Source organism: Physella acuta, unplaced genomic scaffold (assembly GCF_028476545.2).
Source record: "Physella acuta isolate Inbredline_101_S28 unplaced genomic scaffold, ASM2847654v3 ptg000933l, whole genome shotgun sequence".
NCBI classification, from domain to species: domain Eukaryota; kingdom Metazoa; phylum Mollusca; class Gastropoda; family Physidae; genus Physella; species Physella acuta.
The window spans coordinates 306,323-334,183 of record NW_026732450.1 but is presented as its reverse complement, the minus strand read 5'-3'; the positions used below and the strand labels follow the sequence as shown (position 1 = coordinate 334,183).

At 32.7% G+C, this 27,861-nt stretch overlaps 2 protein-coding genes across 6 annotated transcripts in view; one reads left to right on the top strand and one right to left on the bottom strand.

Moving 5' to 3' along the window:
* LOC131953610 (cellular tumor antigen p53) lies at positions 1 to 27,611 on the bottom strand. 5 transcript variants are annotated; one of them, XM_059316864.1, is made up of 13 exons: positions 27,477 to 27,611; positions 19,937 to 20,062; positions 19,559 to 19,676; positions 7,391 to 7,486; positions 7,186 to 7,253; positions 7,017 to 7,095; positions 6,309 to 6,825; positions 6,096 to 6,196; positions 5,842 to 5,963; positions 1,702 to 1,944; positions 1,324 to 1,417; positions 1,059 to 1,208; positions 1 to 846 (listed from the first exon to the last, which is right to left on the bottom strand). In XM_059316864.1, exons 1-13 carry the CDS (start codon positions 27,551 to 27,553, stop codon positions 718 to 720), a joined length of 1,920 nt encoding a protein of 639 aa, XP_059172847.1. In that variant the 5' UTR covers positions 27,554 to 27,611; the 3' UTR covers positions 1 to 717. The 5 variants fall into 5 exon arrangements, with proteins under 5 accessions (XP_059172847.1, XP_059172848.1, XP_059172850.1 ...); XM_059316865.1 differs by having other exon boundaries at positions 1,702 to 1,941; XM_059316867.1 differs by lacking the exon at positions 27,477 to 27,611 and adding an exon at positions 22,483 to 22,841.
* Positions 23,309 to 27,861, top strand: part of LOC131953611 (WD repeat-containing protein WRAP73) — a 29,683-nt gene continuing 25,130 nt past the window's right edge. The window contains exons 1-7 of the mRNA XM_059316869.1: positions 23,309 to 23,497; positions 24,673 to 24,768; positions 25,064 to 25,120; positions 25,258 to 25,374; positions 25,491 to 25,563; positions 25,749 to 25,852; positions 26,664 to 26,750. Coding sequence (XP_059172852.1) covers positions 23,429 to 23,497; positions 24,673 to 24,768; positions 25,064 to 25,120; positions 25,258 to 25,374; positions 25,491 to 25,563; positions 25,749 to 25,852; positions 26,664 to 26,750 — 603 coding nt within the window. The 5' untranslated portion in view covers positions 23,309 to 23,428. The remainder of the gene's footprint in view (positions 23,498 to 24,672; positions 24,769 to 25,063; positions 25,121 to 25,257; positions 25,375 to 25,490; positions 25,564 to 25,748; positions 25,853 to 26,663; positions 26,751 to 27,861) is intronic.

Sequence of the window (27,861 nt, the reverse complement as noted above, 5' to 3'; positions counted from 1 at the left end):
TAAGTGTCAAAAAGTTCTTATTAATCTCAATTAAGTTTAAGGTTTACTTAAAGTAAAGCTACTTAACCTGAAGTTAAATGCATCTGCAAAATTACAAAACAAAATTTTTAATGTTAACCTCTTAATCAATGAGGTAATAAAATTATTTAAAACAAAAATTAAATAAACATTTTAATAATTTAATAATAAAACTAATTCAATCATTTAAAATAATCTATAGCCTTTTTTTTTGTTGTTGTGATCTTAGAATAAAGGAAGTAACATGTATGTCTTTCTTTGAAACCACACCCAATATTTATTCCTTCATATACAGTACTAATAGGAAATATGTACAGACCAATAAACATGAGTAAATTGACAGTGCTAGTTTTTTGCTGCCCAAAGAGCACCAAAAACCAAAGAGATTCAAATACAATTGTTTCCAGCTCTGTGGTTATCTATTCAACTATCAATGCATATCCCAGACTGATATACAATTTTAGCTTCAATAACAGGAAAACAGAACAAGGACCTCATAAAAATGTGTAGCTCTCTACTGTTATGATGAAATCATTTAATTTATTGGTATTTAGCAATTGTGGTTGTTAAAAAAAACTCTATCTAGAAAGATTCAGCATTGACAGCCCTTTTTCAACATTGAAAAATGTAACAAAATAGTAATATAAATATAAAATCAAGTTTGAACACAGAATTTTTTTATACAAAATTTAAAACAAATTACTCATATTTGGAATATTTTTTTGGCCTTGAGAAAGTGTGCTTGAAAGTGTAGCGGGTAACTTCGTAATACCCAGGATTGTATACACTTTGCTGGCTGTGCTGTGACTGGGAAGTACTGGAGCTTGGCTGGGGACAATTTTTTATGACTAAATTATTAACTCGAGACAAAGAATAAGATTTAAAAACACTCATCACAATAGTTACTACTTTAAAGTATGACAGAAATGTATTTCACAAAAAAACCTGTTAGTACCCCCATACAGCACTTATTTGTTTTCAACCCAAAAAAAAAAATGGATGGCATAAAAAATGTTTAGTGAGAGAATATATAGATGTACCTGTGTTGGGAGAAGCATAGTTTCACTTGAGCTGCTGCTTCTTCTTAAAGCTTGAACAACATCTGTCATTTGATTTGCTTGATGGAACTCAAGCAAAGATTTCCACATTATTCTTCTGTGGGCCTCAGGGATTCCCATTCGCTCCAAATTCTGAAAAAAATAATTTCAGAATAAACTTCCATACTTATATTCATGATGCTTTTATCAAGTATCTACAAGGTATGCAAGAAAAAAAATTGCAATTTTGCAAAATAATTTTATTTACCTCTTGGTTGAAATCATCCAACTGAAAGAGGTTGTCATAGCCACTTTGCTGAAATCTGTCAAGGTAGGAAGAAAGACCTAATTTATCAAGCCAACTGTAGAGGAAAATAAAATTAGGTAATTAGCATAATATAGTTAAAATATGAGCATTTTTTTTAAGCTGGGTCATTTAAGCAGTTACACTTTCAGAAATAGATTAAGCTAACTCTACAAGTAAATTATGTATTTTACATATCCCAGACAAAGAGAAGAATATACAACGAAATATAAACCACCTTTAAGAGAAATAAAGTAAATCACTATTTTAGTTCTCTAAAACATAAGGCTAAAAACTTAATTATCACTGCAGTTGAGTAAATGAGTTAGACATTTTATTTACCCTGAAACAGAATTATCAGTAGGTTCACTAAGTAGACCATCAATGTCTTCCTTTTTAACTGCAAAGCTAGAGCCATCCATCAGTTCATGTGGACTATTGGAACTTGTGACATTGTTCAGCAGATCGTTAAAGTCATCCTCATAAGGCAAGGGATGATGATGAGGATGATGACTATCAGTGCTAATCGTAGTGGAAGTTGAAGCTTCGGAATGGTCAGAGCTACTTTCACTGAATCCATTACTTCTGGTTAGAAACATGAAATACTGATGTTATATTTTATGTTATGATTATATTATTTGTTTCAAACAAGAAGAACAATGCAGACTTTCATTAATACATGCATTTAGTCCACAGTATTTTGATATGCAATGACTATTTGATTATTTTACGTAGAATGATGTTTCATAACACCCGTACTAATTTTTGCAATAATTACTTATCCCATCCCGCGAGTCATAATTTAAAAGGAACAATTAGTTAATAATGTGATCATACCATGAGTAATATATATTTATAACACATAAAACAACAAAAATATTTTAGAAAAAAATTTCAAAATATTTATTTTCATTAGTTTCATGTAAACATCTAGCATGACAATGTTTCACAGAAAATAAAATAATGTTTGTTAGTATTTTTAAACTAAAAGAAAATTAAAATACTTATAGATTCTATAAGTAAATCAAGATGCCCCATAAGAGGTGAATTTTTTTTTTAATGGTTTATTTGATTGCTGGTTTAGCCTTATTTCTCTAACTAACATATAATAACAGATCATTAAATAAAGTCAACATCCCCAAATGAGATTTAAGGCACAAAATTTTTTTTTTGTCTGTAAGAAAAAAATTTCCCTATTTCCCGCAAATCTCAAATATATACGTTCTTGATAAATAAGAACAATCATGTTTATAGTTTTTGTAACTATTTTAAAATAAATTTAACACCTGAACATAGTTAATGACTTAATGAGTTACATAATAATTAACAAAAATTTTATAAAATTGACATAATACCACAACATATCACAGATTAAAAAAAAATAGCAATCAAAATATATTGCTTAATATATAATACATTGGTCTTGTTATTGTTAGCTCAGTGTAAATGAGCCTTTTTCTACTTTATTAAGAACCCATACAAAATTTAACAGGTTTGATTTTGACACTGAGTGTGGAGGTCTCATACAAAAGAATTTTAAAATGCAATAGAATCAAAATTTAAAAAACATTCTCTGCTAGCTGCAATTGAAAACAAAATGTGTACGTTTGTCCATTCAAGTTACAAACTTTAGTGTAATCATTTGTGAAATGAATATTTTTCAAGACCAGTTTTAAAAACAAAAAAAGATTTCTATTCTGATATATTAGACTTCTTATAAATTGATGTAATAATAAATAAATAAATGTACTAAAATCATGGAAAAAATAATGGAAATATAGACTTCCTTTGAGAAGTGTACTAAAGTACAATAAACTAATTATTACAAAAATTCCTAACTAAACAATGTATGAGTACAATGTTGAAGACTGTGGAAAAAGTTTTATATATATATTTTGATTTTAACTTAAAGCACTTTACAGCACATTTATACACACTAATTTCAGAGTTTTATAATAAGTAACCCTACTTAGACACAATCGGTTCAATGCATTTACAATCAGATACATTTCAGATTCACTTATACAGTATCTTTTTTTTTTTTCAGTGTTTGCTGTCTTTGGCAGTGAGTGATTTATTTTCAAATTAATGAACAATATAATTATACATATTCAGTTTGCAAGTTAAGTTAGCTAGGTCAAATAAAGTTTACAAAAAAATACAACACATAATGTTGGGCATGCATTTTTAGGACGGAAAAAGAGCTTCAATATCAACATAAATTGAATTTATAAGGGGATAGTTGAGTTCTGATAGTATGTACAAAATATGTTAAGATCCCTTAATAAATGTTTTAAATTAAAAAGACTAGTAGGAATAAGTGGGAAAAGCTTACATTGAATTTAAGTACACATTACCAAAGGAAATGTAGTATGGCAAGTAAAAAAAAGTCTTAAACTTATAGCCTCATTGACAACAACAACAATGGTCATTTTAAATGAGAAATGTGTATATATACATATATACACACAAAATACAGTATGTATTTATTCTATAACTAATCTCTCCCCCCCATCCCACTGTATTGAAGACTATTATACATGTTTATGAAGCCATTATTAGCATGACAGTAAGGCTAAGCAATAAGGTACTAGCTTTACCTTGTCATGTAGGCTTGAAAACCAGGGTAATTCTAGACCCTCTCACCTTCCTCTTATGACACACGAGTAGGAGACATGCACATTAAAGAAAGTTTTTTTTAAATTAATTTAATTGTTAACCTGGATGTTTATTAAATGAAACATCTACTTGGTTATTAAGAATGATGCTTTTACAATAACAAACAATTACAAACACATTTGTCTTACTTTCCCCACTACACAAAAAAGTCTTCTTATGAACCAGTATTTACTGTACTTTTATTTAGCCCAGACAATACATTAAATTATGTAGACTAATGGAGGGCTATAAAAAGTATTTAAACTATAAACAAGGATGTATATAGTTATGTTTTAAGTAGTACAACATTTTTTGGCAATAATTCTCACAAGATTAAAATATGCACATATAAAATGTTTTTCTTATTTTGAGCACCTATTTTAGTGACAACCCTATATTTGAGCACATAAGTGCTAGGTGGCATGAAATATCTCCTACAGACTTTAACCCTGGATTAGCAATTAAGAACCCCACCACTTAACCAGAATATTGTTCATGATAAGGCAAGAGTCTGAGCCTACCCGCCACACCTAGATATCAGCTTCCAATTACATTTTTACAGGACCCATATTAGGGATAAAACAGATCTAGTTAGAACAGATCTAATTTAAATCATACATAAAAAATGAATAACACATTTTAATTTCTAGCCAAATATATCAATATCATTTTTAGAGTGTACTTTTAAAGTATGTAATACACTACATATAACTTTTTATCCATCAAATTTTTAAATGCAGTTAGTTCAACTACTTTAGTGATTCCTGCATCCCCCCCCCCTTTTTAAAACTATAGAAATCAAATATATCCTATCAATAGTCATACAGCAGGTACACGAAGAATATCTTTGTCTTCCATTGAAAATGTGCAAGTATGTGAATTCTATTTCTTGAATAATTTTCCTGATTTTGAAACCATCTTCCTCTTTTTCACCTTGGACTCTTGACCCACATGACTAGTCAACCACCTGCAATGAGCCAGAGCGAAAAAAAATGTAAACTATTTGATTCTCATAACTTTTTTTTCTATTTCCTATATAATGTCGCTTCTTTTTTATTTTAATTGTCACTGTATTATTTTTTTTTTTACAACTCATTAGGTTTAGAGTAAAGATAAAATTTTAGCCTAAACCTGCTTTAGAATGGTGACTTAAAATTTGCTGTGATGTAAAATTTATGCTACCAAAAAATGTTGCATTTGTATTCGAAGATTGAAATAAAAGCACTACAGATATAAAAGGCTCTGGCTCAATATATGCAGGTGGCTGATTAGCTTGTGTAGTATTACATAGTATTTATAATATAAAAGCTGAAAACAATATCAAAGCACACATAACATTATTTTAATATAGTTAAAATCTCAATCAAGAAAGAAACAAGTCATGTAATAATGATAAGATATTTCTCATGGTGTGATCACAGGATTAAGAAAATAATCTGCGCATGGTAGTGTATATCTTACACATACTATTTTCTATTTATGACCCCTCCCTGAATATAGTTCGACTTAATTATTAGTAAGTTAGAGGTTTCATGCAATAGTGTTGCAAGTAATTTGTTCTCCTTGCCTTACTGCCAAAACTATTTCATTCATTATTAAATGGTTTATGTATGTCACAAACTTATAACACAAAATATGTAATTATTTTGGCTACATTATGTTAAAAATAATGAATCATTGAATGATTTTCATTAAACTGGTGTCTTTTCTCATAAATGCCAACACAGCATATCATAGTCACGCTGGCCCTCAAACAACAATCCAATAATACTTTTAAAAACTGACCTCTATACATTTGTATTTAATAAAAAAAAAAAAACTTACTGTCGCTGGACTGCTAACTGTTTTTGTTTGATGGCTTCTGCAGTTTCAGGTGGAATGATGTTTGCCAGTTCAATAGCATCGGCTATTTTCTTGAGCATCTCAAAATTTTCTCTTCCCCTCACCTATAATTAATTCAAAAGCAAAATACAATACAATTTTTCATTAAACTGAACAAATAAAATCTTAAAATTATCATCATCAAAGTCAAATATTTTTTTAAAATCTACCAACCTAATGGAAAATGTTTAACTTACAGTCAGTGTAAAGACTTCAGCATCATCATTCAGCTTTCTTTTCTTTGCAACACTGAGCATTTCTGTGCTAACTGACAATCTGGATCCAAGTGACCCTAAGCCTGCCAAATAAAGCAAATTAAATTATTTCAAACTAATTATTTCATAAATACATTTCTTAAATGTTTCTCAAACATTTAAAAATTAACTACACAATACATTTCAGAAACGTACCATTTTTTGGCAGAGATTTAGCAGGTACAACTGCCTTCTCATCAGCTTTCCTATCTCTCCCAGGGCATGCACAAATTCTCACTTCTACAGCTCGACGACCTAGCACTCTTCCATCTTGCTCCAATGTGAATACAATCTGTAATGGTCGCCTGTTAGGCCCCCCCACACATGAACCAAGGCACATAAACTGGAAGAGGTTTGTGACCCACTCGGCACCAGCCTGGGGAGTCTCGTGTGGAATGATGACACTCTGCCTGCATGTGCTCTGGTCCTCCACATACCTGGCCAGCTTGTGCTCACAACGAACCAAATGTGCAGGTGCTGGATGTTTTTCATTGTGTTCTTTAGAAACTGAATGGTTGGGACATCGTTTAACAACCTCTTGGACATGCTCTGGTTTCATAAAGAGTGGCATTGCACGAATTAGACAGTTAAATGGAGCTGGTGATTTTGTTTTGAACCGGACTGGACAGGTTGTGGCCATTCGAACATACAGCTTTTTCAAGCAATCAGAATACTGCAATTTAAATATACATTAAAACTTTTTTTCATAAACAATAACAAGTATGATAGATGGTAAGATAAAAGGTATCCTAAATTCCTTTTCTTTTTGAGGCATAATAAGAATGTAAACTATAAGACTTTACTAATGCTAAGTAATTCATCTGACATTTGCTATAAATATAAATTACAATCACTTTCACTTACTGTCCAAGTGGTTGACTTTGTTTCTTTAGAAGGCTGAGAGAAGCTGATTTCAAATCCATAATCACCTGGATAGTCAGTACTAAAAAAGAAATAAAATAATATCATAAAAGAGGTTCAGTTAAAAACGGCCAGTTCATTTTAATGAAAATGACATGTTGAGACAACTTACTTGGATGGCACTGTGGGCATAGATGAGGTTCCTGCATGTGGTGAATATGGAGGTGGTGATGTGATTGCCTAAAATAAAACAAAAGCTATAATCAATAAGGAGCATTATTTGTGAGGATATTGTACATTCCCTAGCAAGTGCAATGAAACAGCTTCAGTTGCTGTGTGAAAATGTATGATTAAAGAAAAAAAAAGTTTAATCTTACATCATCATATGGACTTGAAGCTGTGCTGCCAATAATATTGGTCTGTGAGTCAGGACTCATGCCAGATGAGCTGGCTGTATTAAGGATGGGGTTCAACTGAAAAATATCATTTTAAAGTTGTCTTTAAATTTACTAAAATTAAAATGATTTAACTATCTTAATTGTAAAATATTAATTTGTAAGTCAACTATAGGAAAGCTATTATATTTCTTTTTGAAGTATTCAAAATTAATGAGAAAAGGCTTGCTTTCTTTCTTATGTAAGTAATTAAATAGAAATAGGAACTTCAGAGCATGCTCCATAAAATTAAAATAATCTAAAACTTTTTACTTTCCTATTAAAAATTTCAAGTAGTTGTTACAAGCAATATTTTTTTACAACACCAAGTATCCAGGCTAAAAATTATTAAAATTCTTTGTGATGTAATAAGAAAACGAAAGGGAAGAAATCAAAGTAAAACAAAAGATGCTTTTTAAAAAAAATACTGGGCCAACATTTTACTAAATACTATTTGTTTTTAAATAGATTAAAAAAATATAACAATCACTGGGGAAACCACAAAGAAAAGCAATGACTGCGTGCTACATTTTCTTTCATGTAGATTACGTCAGGGTAAAGAAATCAAGATATAACGTAGTCCAGATTGCTTCTTGAAACATTGCGCCATTAACCAGATCAAACTAGCTCAAGCCATTAGCCCCACTATCTTTTATCTTTACTTTCCGCGCCAATCTAATTTTCTCTTCATGCTATCAATCGATGTGCGTAAGGACCAAATTTACACTAATTAATACCGAGTAATTACTCGCACAACCAACACGTCCCGCCTTCTACCAGAAACCTTCAGGGAACGTTGACGTAAAGTAGGTCAAAGGTCACATTACGGCTATCGACACTCGTTGACCTTGAAGCCTTTGTTTTATTTTATTCATTTTAAAACAATACTACTTATCCACCACAAAGTTGGTATTGAAAGGTTACTTTCCAACTCAAATGATCTCAAATGTTATTACTTCAACTAGACACATTTTTGTCTCACGTAAAACAACGCTAGCTTGCAAGGAAAAAAGACCGGCGGTTAATAGATACAGACTTTCTAGAAACAATGCACAAACCAGTGGCGTAGCCAGGATCGTCTCAAGGGGGGGGGTTCCAATTTTTACCCGGGGACAAACTTTCGATTTGCACCCCCCCCCCCCCTCTCAAACTTTCGATTTGCACCCCCCCCCTCAAACTTTCGATTTGCACCCACCCTCATACTTTTTATATATATCGAGAGGTCTATGGGGGGGTTATGACCCCCCCCTAACCCCCCCTGCCTACGCCACTGCCACAAACAAAACCCTGAACACACAACAAAACGATGTAAAATAAAACAAAACAAAAAACACATTAATAATTTCACTGTAGAATAACAGCATGCTCAGACATACAAGAGAAATATAATTTAACGGGAAATTCAATACTAACATCGGAAAATAAATACAAGATCGCCTAACACAATATTTATTTAGTATTTTAAAACTTCGTTCAATCAAAGTTAAAAGATGGTTGAAGTGTGGGTGGGCGGGGGCGGCATTGGAAATTACGCACATTTTATAGCTATTTTTATCAAAAAATAAAAATTAACTACACAGTGAAAAAAAAAGCGCATTTGAAATTCGACAAAATAATTACACGGTTTTGGATGGTTAATTAGCGATTCTGCGCCTAATTACAGAAAACATCGGCCATAATCCCTTCATTCACTGGGCTCCACTGATAAACAATGTAACACATGCAACCGTTTCTATTTGCTTTCCATTTATTAAGAAAATAACCCAACAGAACGCGTCTTATTAATATCTGTTTATAGTCAAATTACAAAAGAAAAACGTTTACAAAAATAATTTTTTTTACAGTTAAAAAAAGCACAACTTAGCCACACCCTCCCGTAATACAACTTTTAAAAAAATGTGAGCGAGTCAAGTGTGTAAACGTAGTAGGCACTGTGCTTCACACATAGGACATAGCAATACCCCCCCCCCCCCCCCCCCCAATATGAAAATAGATCGCCGACCAAATAAATGACACGTTTTAAATACAGTCATATAAATTTTGACTTTAACGATGTGCGGTAATTATGGAAGTATTTAATATTTCTTATGTAAATATAATGAAAACGTTTATTTGCGGTCATTATAGGGGTATGGCTGCAGAAGCCCGTAACCATTTGAGCATCTTATTTTGTGTGGGACAACACGTAACAACGGAAATGGAAGCGGCTAAAACATCGTTGATGGGCGATCCTTCGGTGAAAATAAAAATTCAAGTGGTATGCTGAAATTGCACACCTTAATTCTAACAACCATTTTCAATGTTTAACAGTTTTCCTTTTTAAAGGCATAAGCGTATTTTGTGTGTTGGGGGTGTAGAGAGGTCATTTATACATTTAAAAAAAAAAAACTATTATTCGAAACCTGAACTGAAGCTTTGTTTTGTTCAGGGAAAAAAAACGAGCTGAAAACAGTGCTAAGTAATCAAAGTCTGGAATTACTGAAAAACAAAACAAGGATCGGATGGGATAAATAGCGAAGGAAAAATCAATTGAGTACTATACTAAGTGACCAAAGCGGGAGAGAAAAATAGGATGAAAATGCCATCGGGAGACTGTCATACAAGTATTGAATAAATGTCAAGCTGGACAAATACAGGCTACGTCAAGGGTGACGACTTTTTCTACTAAGAAGATAATAGCCTGGACCACAAGATATTAGCAGCACACAAGAGGACCAAAGGTTGCTGACTAAGACGGAGGTGGAAAAAACTAACTAGGAATTTCAGCTGTTTATGCGAGTCGGGATGTCACAATCGTATACTAAATTCTCGAATAAAAAAAGACAATACTTTTTCACATCGTATGTTAAGTTGTTGGGGTGTTTATTTTCATATGTATGTATTTAAATACACACTTATATACAAGTGTATACGTATGTATATATAAATACACATACATACACACATATATAATATATACATGTCTACATATAAATGTATGCATACATGTGCGTATGTATGTATATTTTTAGTAAACGTATGATTGCGCATATATATAAATGTATCTATATACACACATACATGTATATATACACACATACGTGTGTATATATATACACATACGTGTGTATATATATATATATATATATATATATATATATATATATATATATATATATATATATATATATATATATATATATATATATATATATATATATATATATATATATATATATATATATATATATATATATATATACACATACGTGTGTATATATATATACACATACGTGTGTATATATATACACATACGTGTGTGTATATATATATATATATACGTGTATATATATACACATACGTGTGTGTATATATATATACACATACGTGTGTGTATATATATATATATATACGTGTATATATATATATATATATATATATATATATATATATATATATATATAATCCGTCAGGGGAGAATGAAATATTATTTATAAAGCACAAAATGTTTTAACAATTAAGTTACATAATTGAAAGACTACAGTAGGCAGCTTTAAGTAAACATTGCAACAAGCCTATTTAGTAAAGAGAAAAGTTAACGCCCACTATATAAGAAAATAAATTACACTCACCCTGTATGTTGTAAACCCTAATCTCTCCATTTTAATCATGATTAAAGATTATCAAAATAAAATAATCCTTCACTAAAACAAATACTGGACGGAATAAATACAAATCCAAGAGTGTTGTTATAAATTCATAGCTTATTGCCAACCACAGCAAGTGCGGCCTTTTGGTTATTCCAATGTTAACGCAACGAGATAGTGATAGTATTGGCTGTAGATCGAACTTTAAACAAGTTCGATCTTGTCGCGAGGTTGTCAAGGCAAGCTAGGACACGAGGACGTTGACAACAGATTTACATACACATAGATAGGCGCACACACAAACAGCGCAGTGGGGCGCTGATCGGGCCGATAGCCAATCATGCGCAGGGGAGACAATAGGCCGGTATCGAAAGGTGGATAGCGGTACTGGAACTGTTTTCCAAGCTCGTCCGCTCGCCGGTGCCATTCGCGCAAAGCTTTACCGTGGTGTTCAATACCCGATAGCTATTGGTAACTGAACATTGGTAGTGATCGATTTATACATTCGATCCCCCTCCCTCCCCAGCCCCATAGGCTCTTGAATCTAAGCGTTATGAAAAAATGTAATTCTAAACTAATTACAAAATTAATATTTTAAAAACTAAGTGGAACATAGTTTTTTCGTTATTGATAATAGTTACACAACATAAACAGAACAAACTTTTAATTTAGTAGCCATTACTGGACGTTAGAATCGATCTTTTATTAGTAACGCGCATTTAGCGCGAAGAAATATTGATTTTCTACCGGCACTAGCAACCAACACGCCTGCTAACTTTCACTAGGTGAAATATACCGTTATGTTGCAGGTAAATATAGCAAACACCACCAACACCCCCTCTCTGTAATGTCCCCGAATTTAAAAAAACCGGGTCGTGTCTTGGCATGCGAGAAAAAAAAACGGCCTGTATTTACCGTTATCATAAACACCTTACAACTCTACTGCTCTGATCAACTCAAAGATATGACCCAGATTGTGGCGTCAGTTAATATCAAATACGCCCGCCCTTCTTTTTTGACGTGTGCTGTTATACACCACTCCACTAAAAGCCTTTCGTTCGTTCAAAAAAAAAAAAAAATACTAAGTCACGCAAGAAGAGTAGAAACTGGATGAGTATATATTTGATCGTTTTGTTTTCTAGTATCGGTATTTTGCTCAGAAACTAAGTTTTAAAAATAAATACATAAACCCAATCTTAAGCACAACTGGTTATGCTTCATAAACCAAAAGGAATTCGAGAGCAGGCCTCTATACCTTATCTAAACAATCGTCACGCTTCAGTTGAGTTGGCAACCACGTGACTAACATTTACCGTTATTCCTTCCAGGTAAAAAGCAAGCATTGTATATCCTACGCCGACTAAATCCAGACAAGAGTTGATAGTTTGAAAAAGAAAAATGTACAACTAGAAACATATCCAACTCATGGCGTCATTAGTTCACGTTTCAACTTCTTGAAAAATGTAGTCGGTCTTTTCAATTTCAAAACACAATAACCGATATCGATCAACAGGACTAAAGAAAAATATATTTGTACACACTACACAGACGTCTTTAAAGAAAAACTGTACACGATAAATCTGCCAATAACACCAACACAGCGTTCAGACAGCATCAACAAAGTATTGTTCATCACAAACTAAAACATACAACCTGAATCACGAGCGGGAATTCAAATCGATGAATGTAATTAGGTAATGAGTCAAAGACCAAACAAGATAGGACGAAGAAGGAAATTCCAGGATGATGGCACCGTATGATACAATCGGGTTATTCCTACCGGTTATTCCACTCACGTAAAACATGAGCACATCCACTTACGGGTACATCATTTGACGTTTTTTTAGGGCTTTAACCCGACAACAAAAAGGCAACTCATTAAAGGGGATGGTATTTTAAGATTGGTAAGCGAATGCCATTTGATCACAAAACTTGCGTAATACACGGGGAATAAACAACTTTTATACTATAAGCGGAGATTCGAAATTCCCATAAGATTTCTACCCGCAACTTGTGGAGTAGCGTTAAAAGAGGGAAAAACTCCACAAAATCGATAAAATTTTGCGGGTCAACGAAATATCAATAAGCAGCCAGGTAGAGGTTTGCTGTGAGGAAATCGATAGCGCGCATTCACATCACATCTCTGCTGATAACTGTGCAGGTTTAAATGCCCAGATAATTGCCGCTAGAGTTTAATAAACAACCCTACACTAGTAGCCCGTTTCCTATAAGCTAAAGTGTCCTCACTCTTTTGAAATAAAGGAATGTAGAATTAAAGTTGCAGAGATCAGATCACACCATTACCGTGATCAATGTTTGTAAAAAAAAAAAAACACGATGATTTTTAAAAAAAAACCCAGTAAAACGGTGCTGCGGTGCAAGTAATAATAGGGGATATGGTCTAGAACAGTGGTTCCCAACCTTTTTCGAGTGGCGACCCCCTTTTATAAAAAGTAAGTGACCCGCGACCCCCATAGAATTAAAAAGCCGAAATTAGTATGGAAATTAATAAGCACTAAAATAAGATTTTCTAGTAGACTTTCAATATGAACTACTCTTGATAACTGTTATAATAGCGAGGGGGGATGGGGGGGGGGGGGACATATGTCCTCGGGCGCCGACCTTAGGGGGGGGCGCCAAATTGAAAGTTTGAAGGGGGGTGTAAATGAAAAGTTCGAGGGGGGGGGGGGGAGTGCAAATCGAATGAGGGGGGGATGCAAATGAAAAGTTCGAGGGGGGGGGGGGGTGCAAATCGAAAGTTTGTCCCCGGGCGCCGGGAAGGGTCGCTACGCCTATACTATTCACTAAACCTTCGTGGTTAAGTTTTTAATTTAAAAACATTTTGTTAACGCCAACCTATGTCATTATAATTATCTTAATTTTGTTTTTAATCGAAGAATAGTGTTGAAAATATATTCTCGAAAAGTCAATCAATTTTACGTTTGGGTATGAATGGTGAATACTACACCAAAATTGTGTGTGCAGTTTTTCATCTTACTCGGAATCATTCTGCAAATCAAAGAATTCATCTTGTAATTCATCGGGAATGCTGGCAACATCAAGGGAAGTAGAGAATGGGTAATGCGTAAATGCAGATTCTTCTTTTTTCAGCTCAGAGAAATAGCGATGCAGTTCGTTTTCAAGAGATTCAAGATGCCCAGAAATCGCTTCTTTCAAAATTTTAATTATCTCACATTCAGATTCATCTACCACACCGCAGAGTTTCTCAAATTTACAATATTTCCAAGATTTATTGTCTTTACCGATTTTGCAGCTTTGATAAAAATGCCCCGAGATTATCATGGAAAGTTATAATATTCGTTCATTTTCCCCGAAGCTTCATGTTAAGCTTATCTTGATGTTCGAACACATCTGCTAGGTATGATACTCTCTCCAACCACTCTATGTCGTTTTAAGTATACCAAAGAGTCTTGTTTCCTTTGCACTTCCAAGAACAATTTGATTTCAGATTTCAATTCAAAAACACAATTAACAACATTTCGTTTGACAGCCAGCGTACTGTAGTGTAGAAGAGGAGAACCTCGTGATCTATATTAATGTTTTTTTCTCAGTTCTTTGAAGGCTCCAGATTTTATATAATTTACGACTTATACTAGCAATGGACTCTTGATGTCGATTGGTTAAGGCAGTGGTTAGGGAGCTAAATCTTTTCTGTTTTCTGAAAGCCCGATTTTGAGCTAAACATAGATGGCGCACCATCCGTACAAACCCCCACAGCCGTTCTAACACATTTTAATCATCCAGTTTCAAAAAAGGTATTTATTTTCTCCATGTTATCTTCACAAAAGAGCAACTCTTCTTAGCTATCATCCGCATGAATATAGACAGAGACAAGCAACTGCGAACACGAACTCACGTCTGCTGATTTATCAACTTGAAAAGCAAACAATGGTGAAAGCTTAATTTCAATAAAAATGTGTTATTTAACATTTACGTACATACAGCGTTTGATGAGATTTTCTCCTATTGGTTTTTTTTCTGTTTTTTTGCTTGGCATTTTCTATCGCGACTTCATTTGATGCTTGCACTAATGCTTGTGAAAACTTCCTGTTCGATCAAGTCTCTGTCGTTTGCAACAAGCTTCTTACCGACGAAAGAACTCCATATATTTTTTGCTGTGTTCCGAATGACTCGTCTCAAATGACGTTTTAGTTTTGAAGATTTCATAGATTCGTGACTGAGAACAACTTTGCACAGTGCGCTTTGTTTCTTCTCTATTACATTTCCAGTGATGTTAATGAAGCCGAATGTCAAAAATTCTTCTAAATATTTATGTTTTGTTACTAAGGTTTAGTTAGAATACCAGTTGGCGACCCCCCAGAAAAACCTTCGCGACCCCCAGGGGGGTCGCGACCCCCAGGTTGGGAACCCGTGGTCTAGAATAACCACACCGTGACATGCATCAACTAATAAGCCCAGAGCTTTTGTAAATAAAGATTAAAGATAGTAATAAGTATAACATACATTACACTGGTGTATGATGCTTATTAGACTGGTATATGAAGAAAAAAAACAACACCAGAAATAACAGGGGGAATAAATTATGTTACTAAAGCAAAATTAACGTGGTATCGATAAATCATGGGAACATTAAAAAATAACTTGTTTAGGATAAGTACAAAATATGTAGGGATGCTGAAATAGCTGGTGAGTAGAGGAGCTACAAGTGTAACTAAAATACGTTGCCTAGTGGGAAAAAAAGGAACACAGACAAAGAAAACATAATGCTCTACCCTTATGACCTTCTGTATTGCAGACAGACAAGTAACATTAACTTTTCCATTAATTGGACTGTCACATCAAGTACCCCTATGTTTCAGAAACTAATACAAACCACCTTTTAAAACTAAATTACTTTATCTACCTCTAGATATGTATGGACTTAACCCACATATTGTGATGAAGATTTTATTATCTCAAAGGATTATTTCCTTAAGGTCTCAACTAATAATATGGGGGTCATCCATTTATGACATCCAGACAGGAGGGTAAATTTTTTTTTAAAAATGACGTTTTGGGGATGCATGTTGATTATGGTGGGGGGAGCTTCAGCTTGATGCAGACCTCCACATGAATAATTTAACACAAGTATTTACATTTTAAAACCAACATAACTCTTATCCACCATAGAAAAAGTAAAACAAAATTAAGACAGCTCTTGCTTTTCAAAATAAACCAAGCTCAACATGAAAATCACATAACTATACTGGGGTCATTCAAATTATGTATTGACTACCCAATTTAAAAAAACAAATTGTTACACCCCCCCCCCCCCCCCCAGTTAGAAAAAGAAAAGAATCCTTGTTAGACCTAGTGATCCATTGAACAGATAAAGTAGAGTTCGTGTGTTTCTTGACCTAGGCATATTAAGGGAAGGTGTGATCAGCATGTTGTCCAACCGCCTTTACTTTCCTTAACTTGAATTAGAGATTCAAATTCAGCAAGCAGCCTAGAGCTTTACTGCTTTAGCCATGCCGTCCTCCCTAATAATACACGTCACTATAAGGAGAGCATAACAACTAAAATGACATCACATTTTAGTGTAAGATCCCTCTCAAAATAGCGAAAAAATTTAACCAGTGATTTTTTTCCTGAAATATTTACTGAGCTTAGTAAACATTGAGTATATTTTAATAATTATTTTTTTGCAATTTACAAAAAAACCAACCTTTTAACTAAGTGAAATAATGGCTAAAATTCAGTTATTATATTACAAAAGTATGTTGTCACTCTTTTAGAAAACCTCCCCCCAACCCACGGTGATGTCATTTATGGTAGAACTTTACTACAATTAGCAGGCCTACATCTACTATCGCTGGAGTAAACAAAGTCTTAATCCTCAGGAGACCTTATGCCATATTAATATTATTGATATTAAGAAAGAGAATAATACTTTTAACACTTAATTCAAAAGACAAATAAGTGTTCAATACTTTGTATGATTTTTTGGTTGAAAATGGAAAAGTCCTTAGGATTAGTTTAATACTTTGCTGGTTAAAATATGCTGCTAATTGCTCTTATTCTTTTGTGGAAACCTGAATGAATGATCCCTATGTATACCCCTCCTTTTCTCATGCCGTTAAAAAAAAACCACTAACCACAACTCTTCTTATAACAAATAAAGAAATGTCAATAGGTGGTTTATCTCTAATCTCAGCACTTTTAAGATACAGCAATCAGTTCAAGAAGAGAAAATGTATTAGTTAATAGCCTTCACAAGTAAAGATAGATAATAAATGTAGTATCATTACCACTTCAGTTTTATCAATGTCAATAGGATAATTGGTGATATAAACAGTGGTAATGGTAGTAGAAGTAAACAGTTTAAAAAGAAACAAATGATCAAAAACCATGCCAGGGAACATGTAATTTCATATTTTTAAACTACATTAGTAAACCTCATAATATGTGAATTATTGTCAACAAAACTGTAAATAATCTGTTAAATATCAAAGCTTAATTTTATGTAAATGAAATTAATTAGTCCAGATCATCCTCGGTGACTTTAAAAATATATTCCCATAAAATATTGATAGAATATTTTAAATGCAGTTTAAGAGACTATTTCATAATGTTTAAAATTAAAAATGTGATTTTAAAAAGTGACCTTCTAAGATTACACTAGTCATTTTACCATTGAGTTTGAGCTAGAATATACATTTTAGTATATATATTTAAAGATTTTAATTTCCAAATATTAGTTCATATTTGTATTTTAAGTTAAAAAAAAACAACAAAAAACAAGCTTACTTTACATTATTCAAATTATTTTAAAAGTAGCCAACTAAAAAGCTGGGTATTAGATGTAAAGTTTTGAAATTCCTCAGATACACAATTTGAACAGAAGGTGAAAATGTACTTTTGAACCTTTAATATAGATAACAGGTGCACTACCAGTTATTATTTTTACATAAGCTTGATGATGAAGCTTTGGGATAATAGATAAAAGTCCATATCTTCCACAGCATGATACATTTTTTTCCTTATTCTGGTCAGATCCACATAAACATAAATAAAATTTGCATAGATACAGACAACCCATTTTCTGCCACATTTTTCATGTCTCAACAAAAAAGATTCATCTATAGACATTTTTAAAAATCCATAAGCAGGTTAGAAATGCTAGCTTTAGGTACCAGAAGTAAAACTCTGCAACAAAGTGGCCATTAATTAAAACAGATACATCTATAAAATGAATTTATTTGGCCCAATTTAAACATAGAAGAACTGTTGAGATCCACAATAAGATTATGTTTAATAGCTTATGGCATTTGAATTTATATGGGACAAAAATGTGTTATAGATCAGCTGAATATATAATGGATAGGCCCTAAATTTAAAACAATCTCAAGTTCAAACCACTAAGCAGATGAATCTTGCTAATTATGTGTAATTATGTTGAGGGAAATCCCCCCTAAATAAAATTAATAGAAAAAATAACCAATTATGTAGGCTAAGCTGTTTTATCACCTGATGCTAACAGTTTTTCTCTTCAATTTATTTAATTATGGAAGGATTTGATGCAGTAATGTTTGTTGCCACGGTTTAATTTGTTTTTAAAGATTTTCTGATTTATATCCACTCAATAATCATCATTTGCACATACACATTTGGTTCAATATAAACTAGCCAATCAAACTTTTATAAAAAACACAACAGATATAGAATTTTTTTTAGAACTAAACCACCCTAAAAAAATCATGCATAATCTGTACCAAAACAACTATATACAAGAACTGAAAGACAACAGGAAAAGTATGCCCAACTTACTCAAGTTAACATCTTGAATTAAGTTTGAAAGACAAATAAAAATCATTTAGAGCATAAAATTATTTTTTTTAATTAAATTAAAGTAGGCCCTATTATAAACCTAGGGAGTTTTGCACAATGTTGTTTGTGCAAAAAAATATACATGTCAAGGGAGTTAACCTGAATTTTCTTAAAAGGGCAGTCTCAAAAACCGATTACTCCCCTTTAGTGAATGAAAAGCCAGAACATGTCAAAGTTTGAAATAATTGGCAATCAGAATAAAAATCTAAACTAGATCTACATATCTAGCAATTAAAATTGACCTTAAAACATGAAATCTGATTTAAAAAATGCTGAAAATCCAACATTTGGTTTCCAAACTTTTTAATTTATGCATAAACCTTTAAACACTTAAAATAATTATTTTGGAAAACACAACTTACAAAAACTGCAGTATACTACTATAATCATGATAATATGCACTTACATGCTTGTGCACTAAATAACAGCATTTACATACTCCAAGACTGTCAACAGAAGTTGGCAAGTAAAAACAAAAGCACACCAGCTGTCACAAAGCCTAGATGTGTTCCGTATCATACAGTTAAAGGGGTGTCAAATTATTACCTGGGACTTATAAAACCCTCTTTAAAAGGATATTTACTTTTAGCAAATTTAAAAAATTCAGTATATTAAAAACAGTATGTTTACTCACAAAATCTGTGTGACCTGCTGGTCGAATTTGAATCCTCTCCACCTCCAATGTGGTTTTCTCTTCTCCATCTTCACCAAGATATTCAAAATCAACTTTGTCGTCTAAGCTGGTAAAGTCGCTAGAAACAAGGACAAAAGTTAAAAAACAATTACTTTAAAATACCAATAACAGCAAAACACATCAATGTTAATAGCTGACTACTGTAAAATTTTGCAACAACAAACACAAAATATAACCAAATTTTAGACAATGGCCATGACAAATTTAATGCAACATAGTAAAAACTGACAGGACATGTCACAAAAAAAGCTCTTCCAATATACTTAATTTCTATCCTTTAAGCATGTGTCTTTTGACATATCAGTACATAGCACTTACTCTGGATCAGCTCCAAAACTTTGCAAGCAATGCCACAAATCATTGAATGAATTCTGAGACATGGGTAAAAGTGATTGGGTTGATGAACTTGAAATTTGAGACATTGGAACATTTACCTTTCCATACCTAAGGGACAAGAATGTAAAAATATTAAATATAAATAAAAACACAACAAAAATATAAACATGTCATCAATGAATTACTGGTAGATCTACTATTGAAGAATGCAACACAAGACTATGAAACAAATTGGTTATTTAAGTCCAATACATGGGAAGGCCTGGCCCAAAAGTGGGGCATTTGTCTGCTAACAGGAAAGTCTCAAGTTCAGGTCCCTGAGTCCATCCAACTCTTATGTCAGGGAATGAAAAGATGGCTTGGCATACTATGCACAACACACCTTCATGTGCCAAATCACAGAAACAGGGGCACTCTATTTGACCTGCCCTGTAGGACTCCAGGTCCAAAAGGGAACCTTTTAAGCATATTACAAACTATTAGGCTATAGGCTCTTGTTAATTTTTTTTAAATAGTTAAGAATAAGTCAAATTTGTATGGATATTTAATTAATAGGCTTCATAAATTACTAATTAGGTTATATGTAATCTGCCTCAAAGAGTAGGCATAACTAGTGACTACTAATACACTAGGCATACTATATAATACTGGAGAGTTGCCTGAGCACTATAATTTTACACTATACCTAGATTAACCTATTTAATACTTAGACAATTACTTTAAACTACTTCAGTCATTCAGCAACTTTAACTACTAGATCTAATCTATCTTAGTTGAGCATTGGTATTACTCACTAACTCATGTTCTACAATAGACTTTTCCAAATATAAAAGTGTTATGTTATCATGTTAGAAGTATAATAATCTAAGGTTTTGTGTAGGCCTAATTGTTAAAATTTGGATTAGAACTACAAGTCTCTTGTTTCAATGATTCCTTTCTGTGCCATTATCAGTCACTGGTATAACATATAGATCCACCATGCTAATGTAGAATCTTAGATTTAGAATCTAGTGCAGTGGATCTTAACCTTTTTTTGGTACAAACCCCACCAGCTTCATAATTCCATTCACCCAACCCCTTTCTTAATAAATAGGTAAAATAAGATTTTTTTTTCACATTTATAACAGGTAGGTAGATATATATATATTTTACTCTGCAAAAAATAAACTGTGCATCAATATCACTGTGCTTAAAGAAAAAATCAATTAAAATATGAGTTTCATATCAAAACGAAAACATAATTCATTAGGCCTAAAATTGTAATTGAATATTTAGGTTTACTGCACAAAAGTATGACTTCTGCTGTTGCCTTGAGACACACATTCAGAAATGTGTGGCTTCACCTTGAATTTAGCTAGAAATATGTTCTTGTATTTTACATTTGCATTCAGATTCAAAGAAGTGTTCTAAAAGAAAATGGTCAATAATATTGATTCTTGTGGTATAACAGAACTTAATCATTAATGGGAGTTCTAAATGCATGATTTCTAGATCTAGACTAGAATCTATTCTAGCACCTGCAAAACTAAGAGAACCCTTCCTAAAGAAGAGTAAAGCTGATTGCTGAATTAAAGTAAAGGTGTCTGAAAGGCACTGGCTAAAGTCACACAGATTTGTAGTAAATATTCATTCATTGTATTTGTCAGAAAATATTTTAATGATCATATGATGGTTTTGTAAAATTAGTTATTGGAACACAGTGATAATAAAATTATATTACTGATGCCTGATTGATGCACACATTAGTTTAGACTCATTTCATAAGTATTAAGTACTAGATCTAGATCTAGATTAAAACAAGTTAATTAAAAAGTCTAGTGACATTTATGCGCAATTTCCTTATGTTATCTAAAAATAGCTCTGACGTATAATGTTGGGGTGCGTTCAAGCTAGAAGAACAATCGGTTTGTAGGTGTTTATGTAATTTTAAAATTTGTGACCGAACGAGAGAATATTTTTGAAAACTTTCTTCGGCAATATTGTTCTAAATTATGACAGGAATCGATTGGTACATGTTTCAAGTCGCTAAGTGGTCTGGTTGCCGAGATATGGGCCAAAAACTGCATTTTTTCGAGGTTTTTTGGCTTTTCCGGGAAATACATGAAAGAAACCCGGAATTTTTATGGCCTATGCTCATTCTCGTAACTTGCTTAACATAATTGCTTTTGGAACTAGTCATCGATATTGCTTCGTTGAGGAGGAGATACGACTTAAAGCCCGGACACACATTCATCCATACATTCATCCATCCATTCCCAGAAATGACGCGTTAATAAACGCAATTCTCCAGAATGGAAATTGCGCTAAAAAATAAGGGGCCTATTCTTGATATTCTAGTATAGACTCTAGCTAGAGATCTAGAGTCTAGATCTTCTAGATCTATCTACTAGATCTAGAATCTAGATTAGATTCTAGATGTATTCTAGATCTAGACTAGATCTAGAAATCTAGATCTATCTACATTCTACACGTACAGGATTGAGAATATTAATGCCATTTATTATGCCTTATGAATGCAATATGACTACCGCTAGTGACCCGCTAGTCAATTGTATGGATTGAATTTTTTTTTTAGTCCGGCTTATCTTAGGTCTCAGAGAGAAATTTCATGAGATTAAAAACTTTTAAGTTGAATGAATGATATTGAAAAGTAAACTCAAAAGATTCCAAATAATATTCAAAGTGCATAAGAAATAAAACTGTAAATCCTTTCGAAATCGTGAAAAAGAAAATAACAGGATGTGTGTTAAACTTAAACAATGTTCATGCCTGGTGTTGTCCACAAACTCAAGTCTCTGACGCCCTCGCCCCTAACTGACCCTGCATAATCAAAACAATGAAATTTCTGTGCTTTACTGCTAACCTAGTCTGCAACGGAAGCGGTGCAATAATCGGAAGAATATTTACTACGCGCGATAGGCCAAGGCTTAGGGCCTACCCCACAATCGTGAAATGTAAACCAGGCTTACCACGTGTTAATAAAAAAACATCGATCTATATCATTTTCGCTGAAATTCTTTTTTTCAGAACATGTATTAATAATAAACTAAAATGTTATAAATACATTAAACATGAGTTACTTTGCTTTCAGAAAAATTAAATGTATTTTACGTAAAATATAAAACTATATTTTTATTCGGCAGGATACGTCAAGAGCCATCAGCTTTAAGCGGGAACATGTCAGCAGAAATCACAATTTGTACATTACTATTAAAATAATAAAATAGTATTAGAACTAATTGTATTTTTATTTTTAAATCTAAATTTATTCGATAGATGTTCCTATGCCTATATATCTACGCTAAAATACTTTTTCTCTCCTAGCATGACAGAATTCACTTCGTATCTATTGTTTACAAAATGGCTACCATCGCATGTCAACACTTGACAAATTTTGGATTCAACTTCATCAAAACCAACATTTTAAATCGTTTTCTTAAATTAAATTTTTAAAACTATTCATTTGATGCCAACATGAATTTTTCGGAGCTATTTAGACAGTCGGGACAGCTTTGTATTTTTTCTCCGGATGGAAAATTTTTGGTAACTAGGAAGCGAAAACTTAAAATTTAAAAAAAAAAATTAGTTTTAAATTAGGCTTAGCCTTAGGGGGCCTATATTTAATTATATTAAATTCGGAATAAAATAGCCTAGATTCTAGAATCTCTAGGTCTAGATTCTAGAATATTTTAATAATTATGTAGATTCTATATTTTAGTTAGTTAGGTAGGCCTAATCTATTGCTTTTTTTAGATACGTAAAATCTGCCGAGGCTAGTAATGTGAAAAGAAGGTGCCTCATTAAATTTTAATAATTATTTCACATTTTGAGAAAGATTTGTGTTTTGAAACTTTCAAAAATGTTTCATTCATGTAGATCTACCTGTTTTGAAACAATTGTATTAAACTTTTCAGTAATAAACAAAGACTAGCAAGTTAAAATGCAACATAGCTCGTTTACTTCAGCAGCCATCTTGTTTAAGTTTTTTTTGTAAACTTATAGCGACAGATTCAGGGGAAGCCACTCTAATTTACAAATGGCTGCTGTTTATATAGCAAATATTGCTTGCAAACACTGCTGTTTAAAGTTAATTTCTGGCCTATATTGATATATTTAGCCATTGATTTTGGTTTATTATTCAATTATCTATAGGCCTAATATTTGAGACAAATAAATCACAATATACTTCTATTAAAGCCTTAACAATGAGACAACTTAGTGGCACATTACTAGCAATGTTATAAAAATAAATGTGGTTATAAAAACTTTATTGTGATCATTTTGTTGTGCTTTACAAAAGATTGGATGTGTAGGCCTATTTGGTGTTTTTAGTATTTTTGTTACTAAACAAAAATTTTTATAAGCCCATAACAATTTTTTCTTAGTTTTATCACAAAAAAAGGGCAAATTTGAAAATAATGATTGCACCAACCCGTTTACTTCACTGCTTCCATCGAGTAATAAATTGTAGTATTATTTACACTAGTTTAGCTCTGTTCTACTTCTAGTAACTTCTACCAACATGAGTATCTAGGCCTACCTCCTTCTGCAGTTGTGTAAAATAGTATTGTTAGAAATGATTCCCAATAATATTGCATGAAATGATAGCTGACTTGGAATAGCCTCTGCCTCTTAATTGGTTTCTATTAATCTATTATTTGGTCATAGCTACCACCTAAATCTAGACTCTTTTTTTTTCTTTTCATTATTATTATAAGGCTAGTGCTGTGGATTATAGGCTTGTAATAAGAGATGTTGAAACTCTTCAAATTCAGCACCTGTTTTCCTGCCTTGATGAAATACAATCAATACAGGTAAGTTATTGTTTTATTTGACATTAAAACTTATTTTCATTGTTTTGGACCTGTTGAATATTACACCTGTTTATTTTCACTGCCCTTTTATCCAATGTGAATATTACTGAAATGTATGGGACTGCATTACATGTTTTTCAAGTTTTTGAAATACTATAAAACTACTTTCTTTAGAATACATGGTACTGGCAAAAATAATCTTATTACTAAAGCATATTGCCCTCTTCATATATAGAAAGATTTATTTTCATTTGTTGTTGTTTCTTTTTCAATCGTAAATATATTTATGTTTCAGTGGTCAGGAGATTCACAGTTTATACTCTGTGGAATGTTTAAAAGAGGAATGGTTCAGGTATGAACAAAGTTTTATTTACCCCCCCCCCCCCCCCCCCCCATACTTCTTTATTTTTTATATTAATATAATAGTTAAATTTAAATAGGCCAACTGAAAACAAGTCTTTTATACTAACGCCGTCTTTATATCTTTAGGTTTGGTCACTTGAGGTACCAGATTGGCATTGTAAAATAGATGAAGGCTCAGCTGGCCTTTGTTCTGTCGTGTGGGGTCCAGACAGTCGGCATATTTTAACCACTGCAGATTTTCATGTAAGTGATATCCAATTTGCTAGGTTAGTTTTTATTTTTATCATATTTATTTACTTTCAAATAAAAATTTCAATGAATTCACAAACTTTACAAAAGTAATCTGTCTCGTTTCAAAGTTACGGGTAACAGTCTGGTCTTTGGTTACAAAATCAGTGTCATACATCCGCTATCCCAAACAATGTTCTAAAGGTCAGTATTGTTTGTTTCTTATTTATATAATATTGTTTAATTTTTTAATGCAGTTTTGCATAAAAATAGTATAACAAGTAAAGGTACTTATTTACAAATATGTCTTCAAAGTAAAGATATTTAGTAAAGTAAGGCTGTAATAAATATAATAACATTTTTTTTTTAAATCACCCACACATCAACAGGTCTAGACTTCAGCAGAGGTGGCAAATATATGGCCCTAGCTGAACGCAGGGATTGTAAAGACCATATCAGTATATTCTCATGCCAGTCATGGTCACTTATTAGGGTAAGTTTGGCTCAGTCCCATTTGCCTTAGATATAATTCCTTATCACTTTGTTCCTGGCTATTCACCATACTGTATTACATCTCAGGACTTTGTTCCATACTGTTTACCCTAAGAAGTTATTCCCCAGCACTTTGCTTTGTGCTATTTACCATTAGATATTTCTCAGCATTTTTCACATGCTATTTACCGTATAAATATTATTTCTCAGAATTTTGTTCCACGCTATTTTATCGTACGATATTATTTCTCAGAATTTTGTTCCACGCTATTTTATCGTATGATATTATTTCTCAGTATTTTGTTCCACGCTATTTTATCGTACGATATTATTTCTCAGAATTTTGTTCCACGCTATTTTATCGTATGATATTATTTCTCAGTATTTTGTTCCACGCTATTTTATCGTACGATATTATTTCTCAGAATTTTGTTCCACGCTATTTTATCGTATGATATTATTTCTCAGTATTTTGTTCCACGCTATTTTATCGTACGATATTATTTCTCAGAATTTTGTTCCACGCTATTTTATCGTATGATATTATTTCTCAGTATTTTGTTCCACGCTATTTTATCGTACGATATTATTTCTCAGAATTTTGTTCCACGCTATTTTATCGTATGATATTATTTCTCAGTATTTTGTTCCACGCTATTTTATCGTACGATATTATTTCTCAGTATTTTGTTCCACGCTATTTTATCGTATGATATTATTTCTCAGAATTTTGTTCCACGCTATTTTATCGTATGATATTATTTCTCAGAATTTTGTTCCACGCTATTTTATCGTATGATATTATTTCTCAGCACTTTGAAAGTGAAACAGACGACCTTGCTGGGTTGGAATGGTCACCAGATGCCAGGGTATTGTGTGTGTGGGATTCTTGCCTTACGGTAAGTTGTTTGATAAATTAGAGTTTGTCTTTCATAGCCTACACTTTCCTTCTACCCCCTTGCAAGCTGTCTTTTTGGTTTTTTTTCTGCTTTTTATCGTGGCTACTAACCTTGTGTCAATTTCTCTAACCTAATTGGGGTACTGCTCTACCCCCCTCTTCCTATAAAAAAAAAACCCTAAACTTGATCCTAACTTAAAATATAACCCTGTATGGTAATGTTTGCTTCAGATTTTATTGAGGGAATAAACTTATTCTCCACTTTGCCTGTTCCCCCATTTAGCATTCTGTGGAAGTACAAAATGTTATTTTTCCAGCAAGAATGTTGGATTTCTTCTTCCCATAAAATTTAAACCTCCATGATGAGTATTCTTGACGCCTAATTTTAAAACCTTCGTTAAGGCATCAGATTGGTTTCGAAGTACTTACTATAATTGTTTGTAATTGGTTAGTGATAAAAAATGAGAGAGGAAAATAGATAATTTTAGAATATATATATATTAGTCAGTAACTTTAGAAAGGTCTGCACACAAAATAAACAAGCAGTGGTGGCTAGCTACTACAGGTATATGCAGTGTTAAAAGTAGTTCCTACACACTAGTACTACACTTCAATGGATACAGCACTGCTCTATATGTAAAAACGATTGTACCACACTGGCTAGCCCTAAGTAGGCAAATAGTACTAAAACACTAGTTAGCAACTACAGCAATGAATGAGTACTCACATGCAATCAGGATTTATGTTGATAGTGGTCATCTGCATGCTCTGGCGCATGTGAGCTTGTCTAGCAGGGCTGAACATGGCTGGTGTGGAGGAGCTTAATGGCTGGAAGTTAGGCTTTCTTCCAGTGGGGGTAAACTGTTGGGTCTGGCGGAATATATATAGTGGGATATATGGCGGTGGAATATATATGGTGGTGGTAATAGGATGAAAGTTAGGCTTTCTTCCAGTGGGGGTAAACTGTTGGGTCTGGCGGAATATATATAGTGGGATATATGGTGGTGGAATATATATGATGGTGGTAATAGGATGAAAATTAGGCTTTCTTCCAGGGGGGGGGGGGGAACTGTTGGGTCTGGTGGAATATATATGGTGGGCAAATATATATG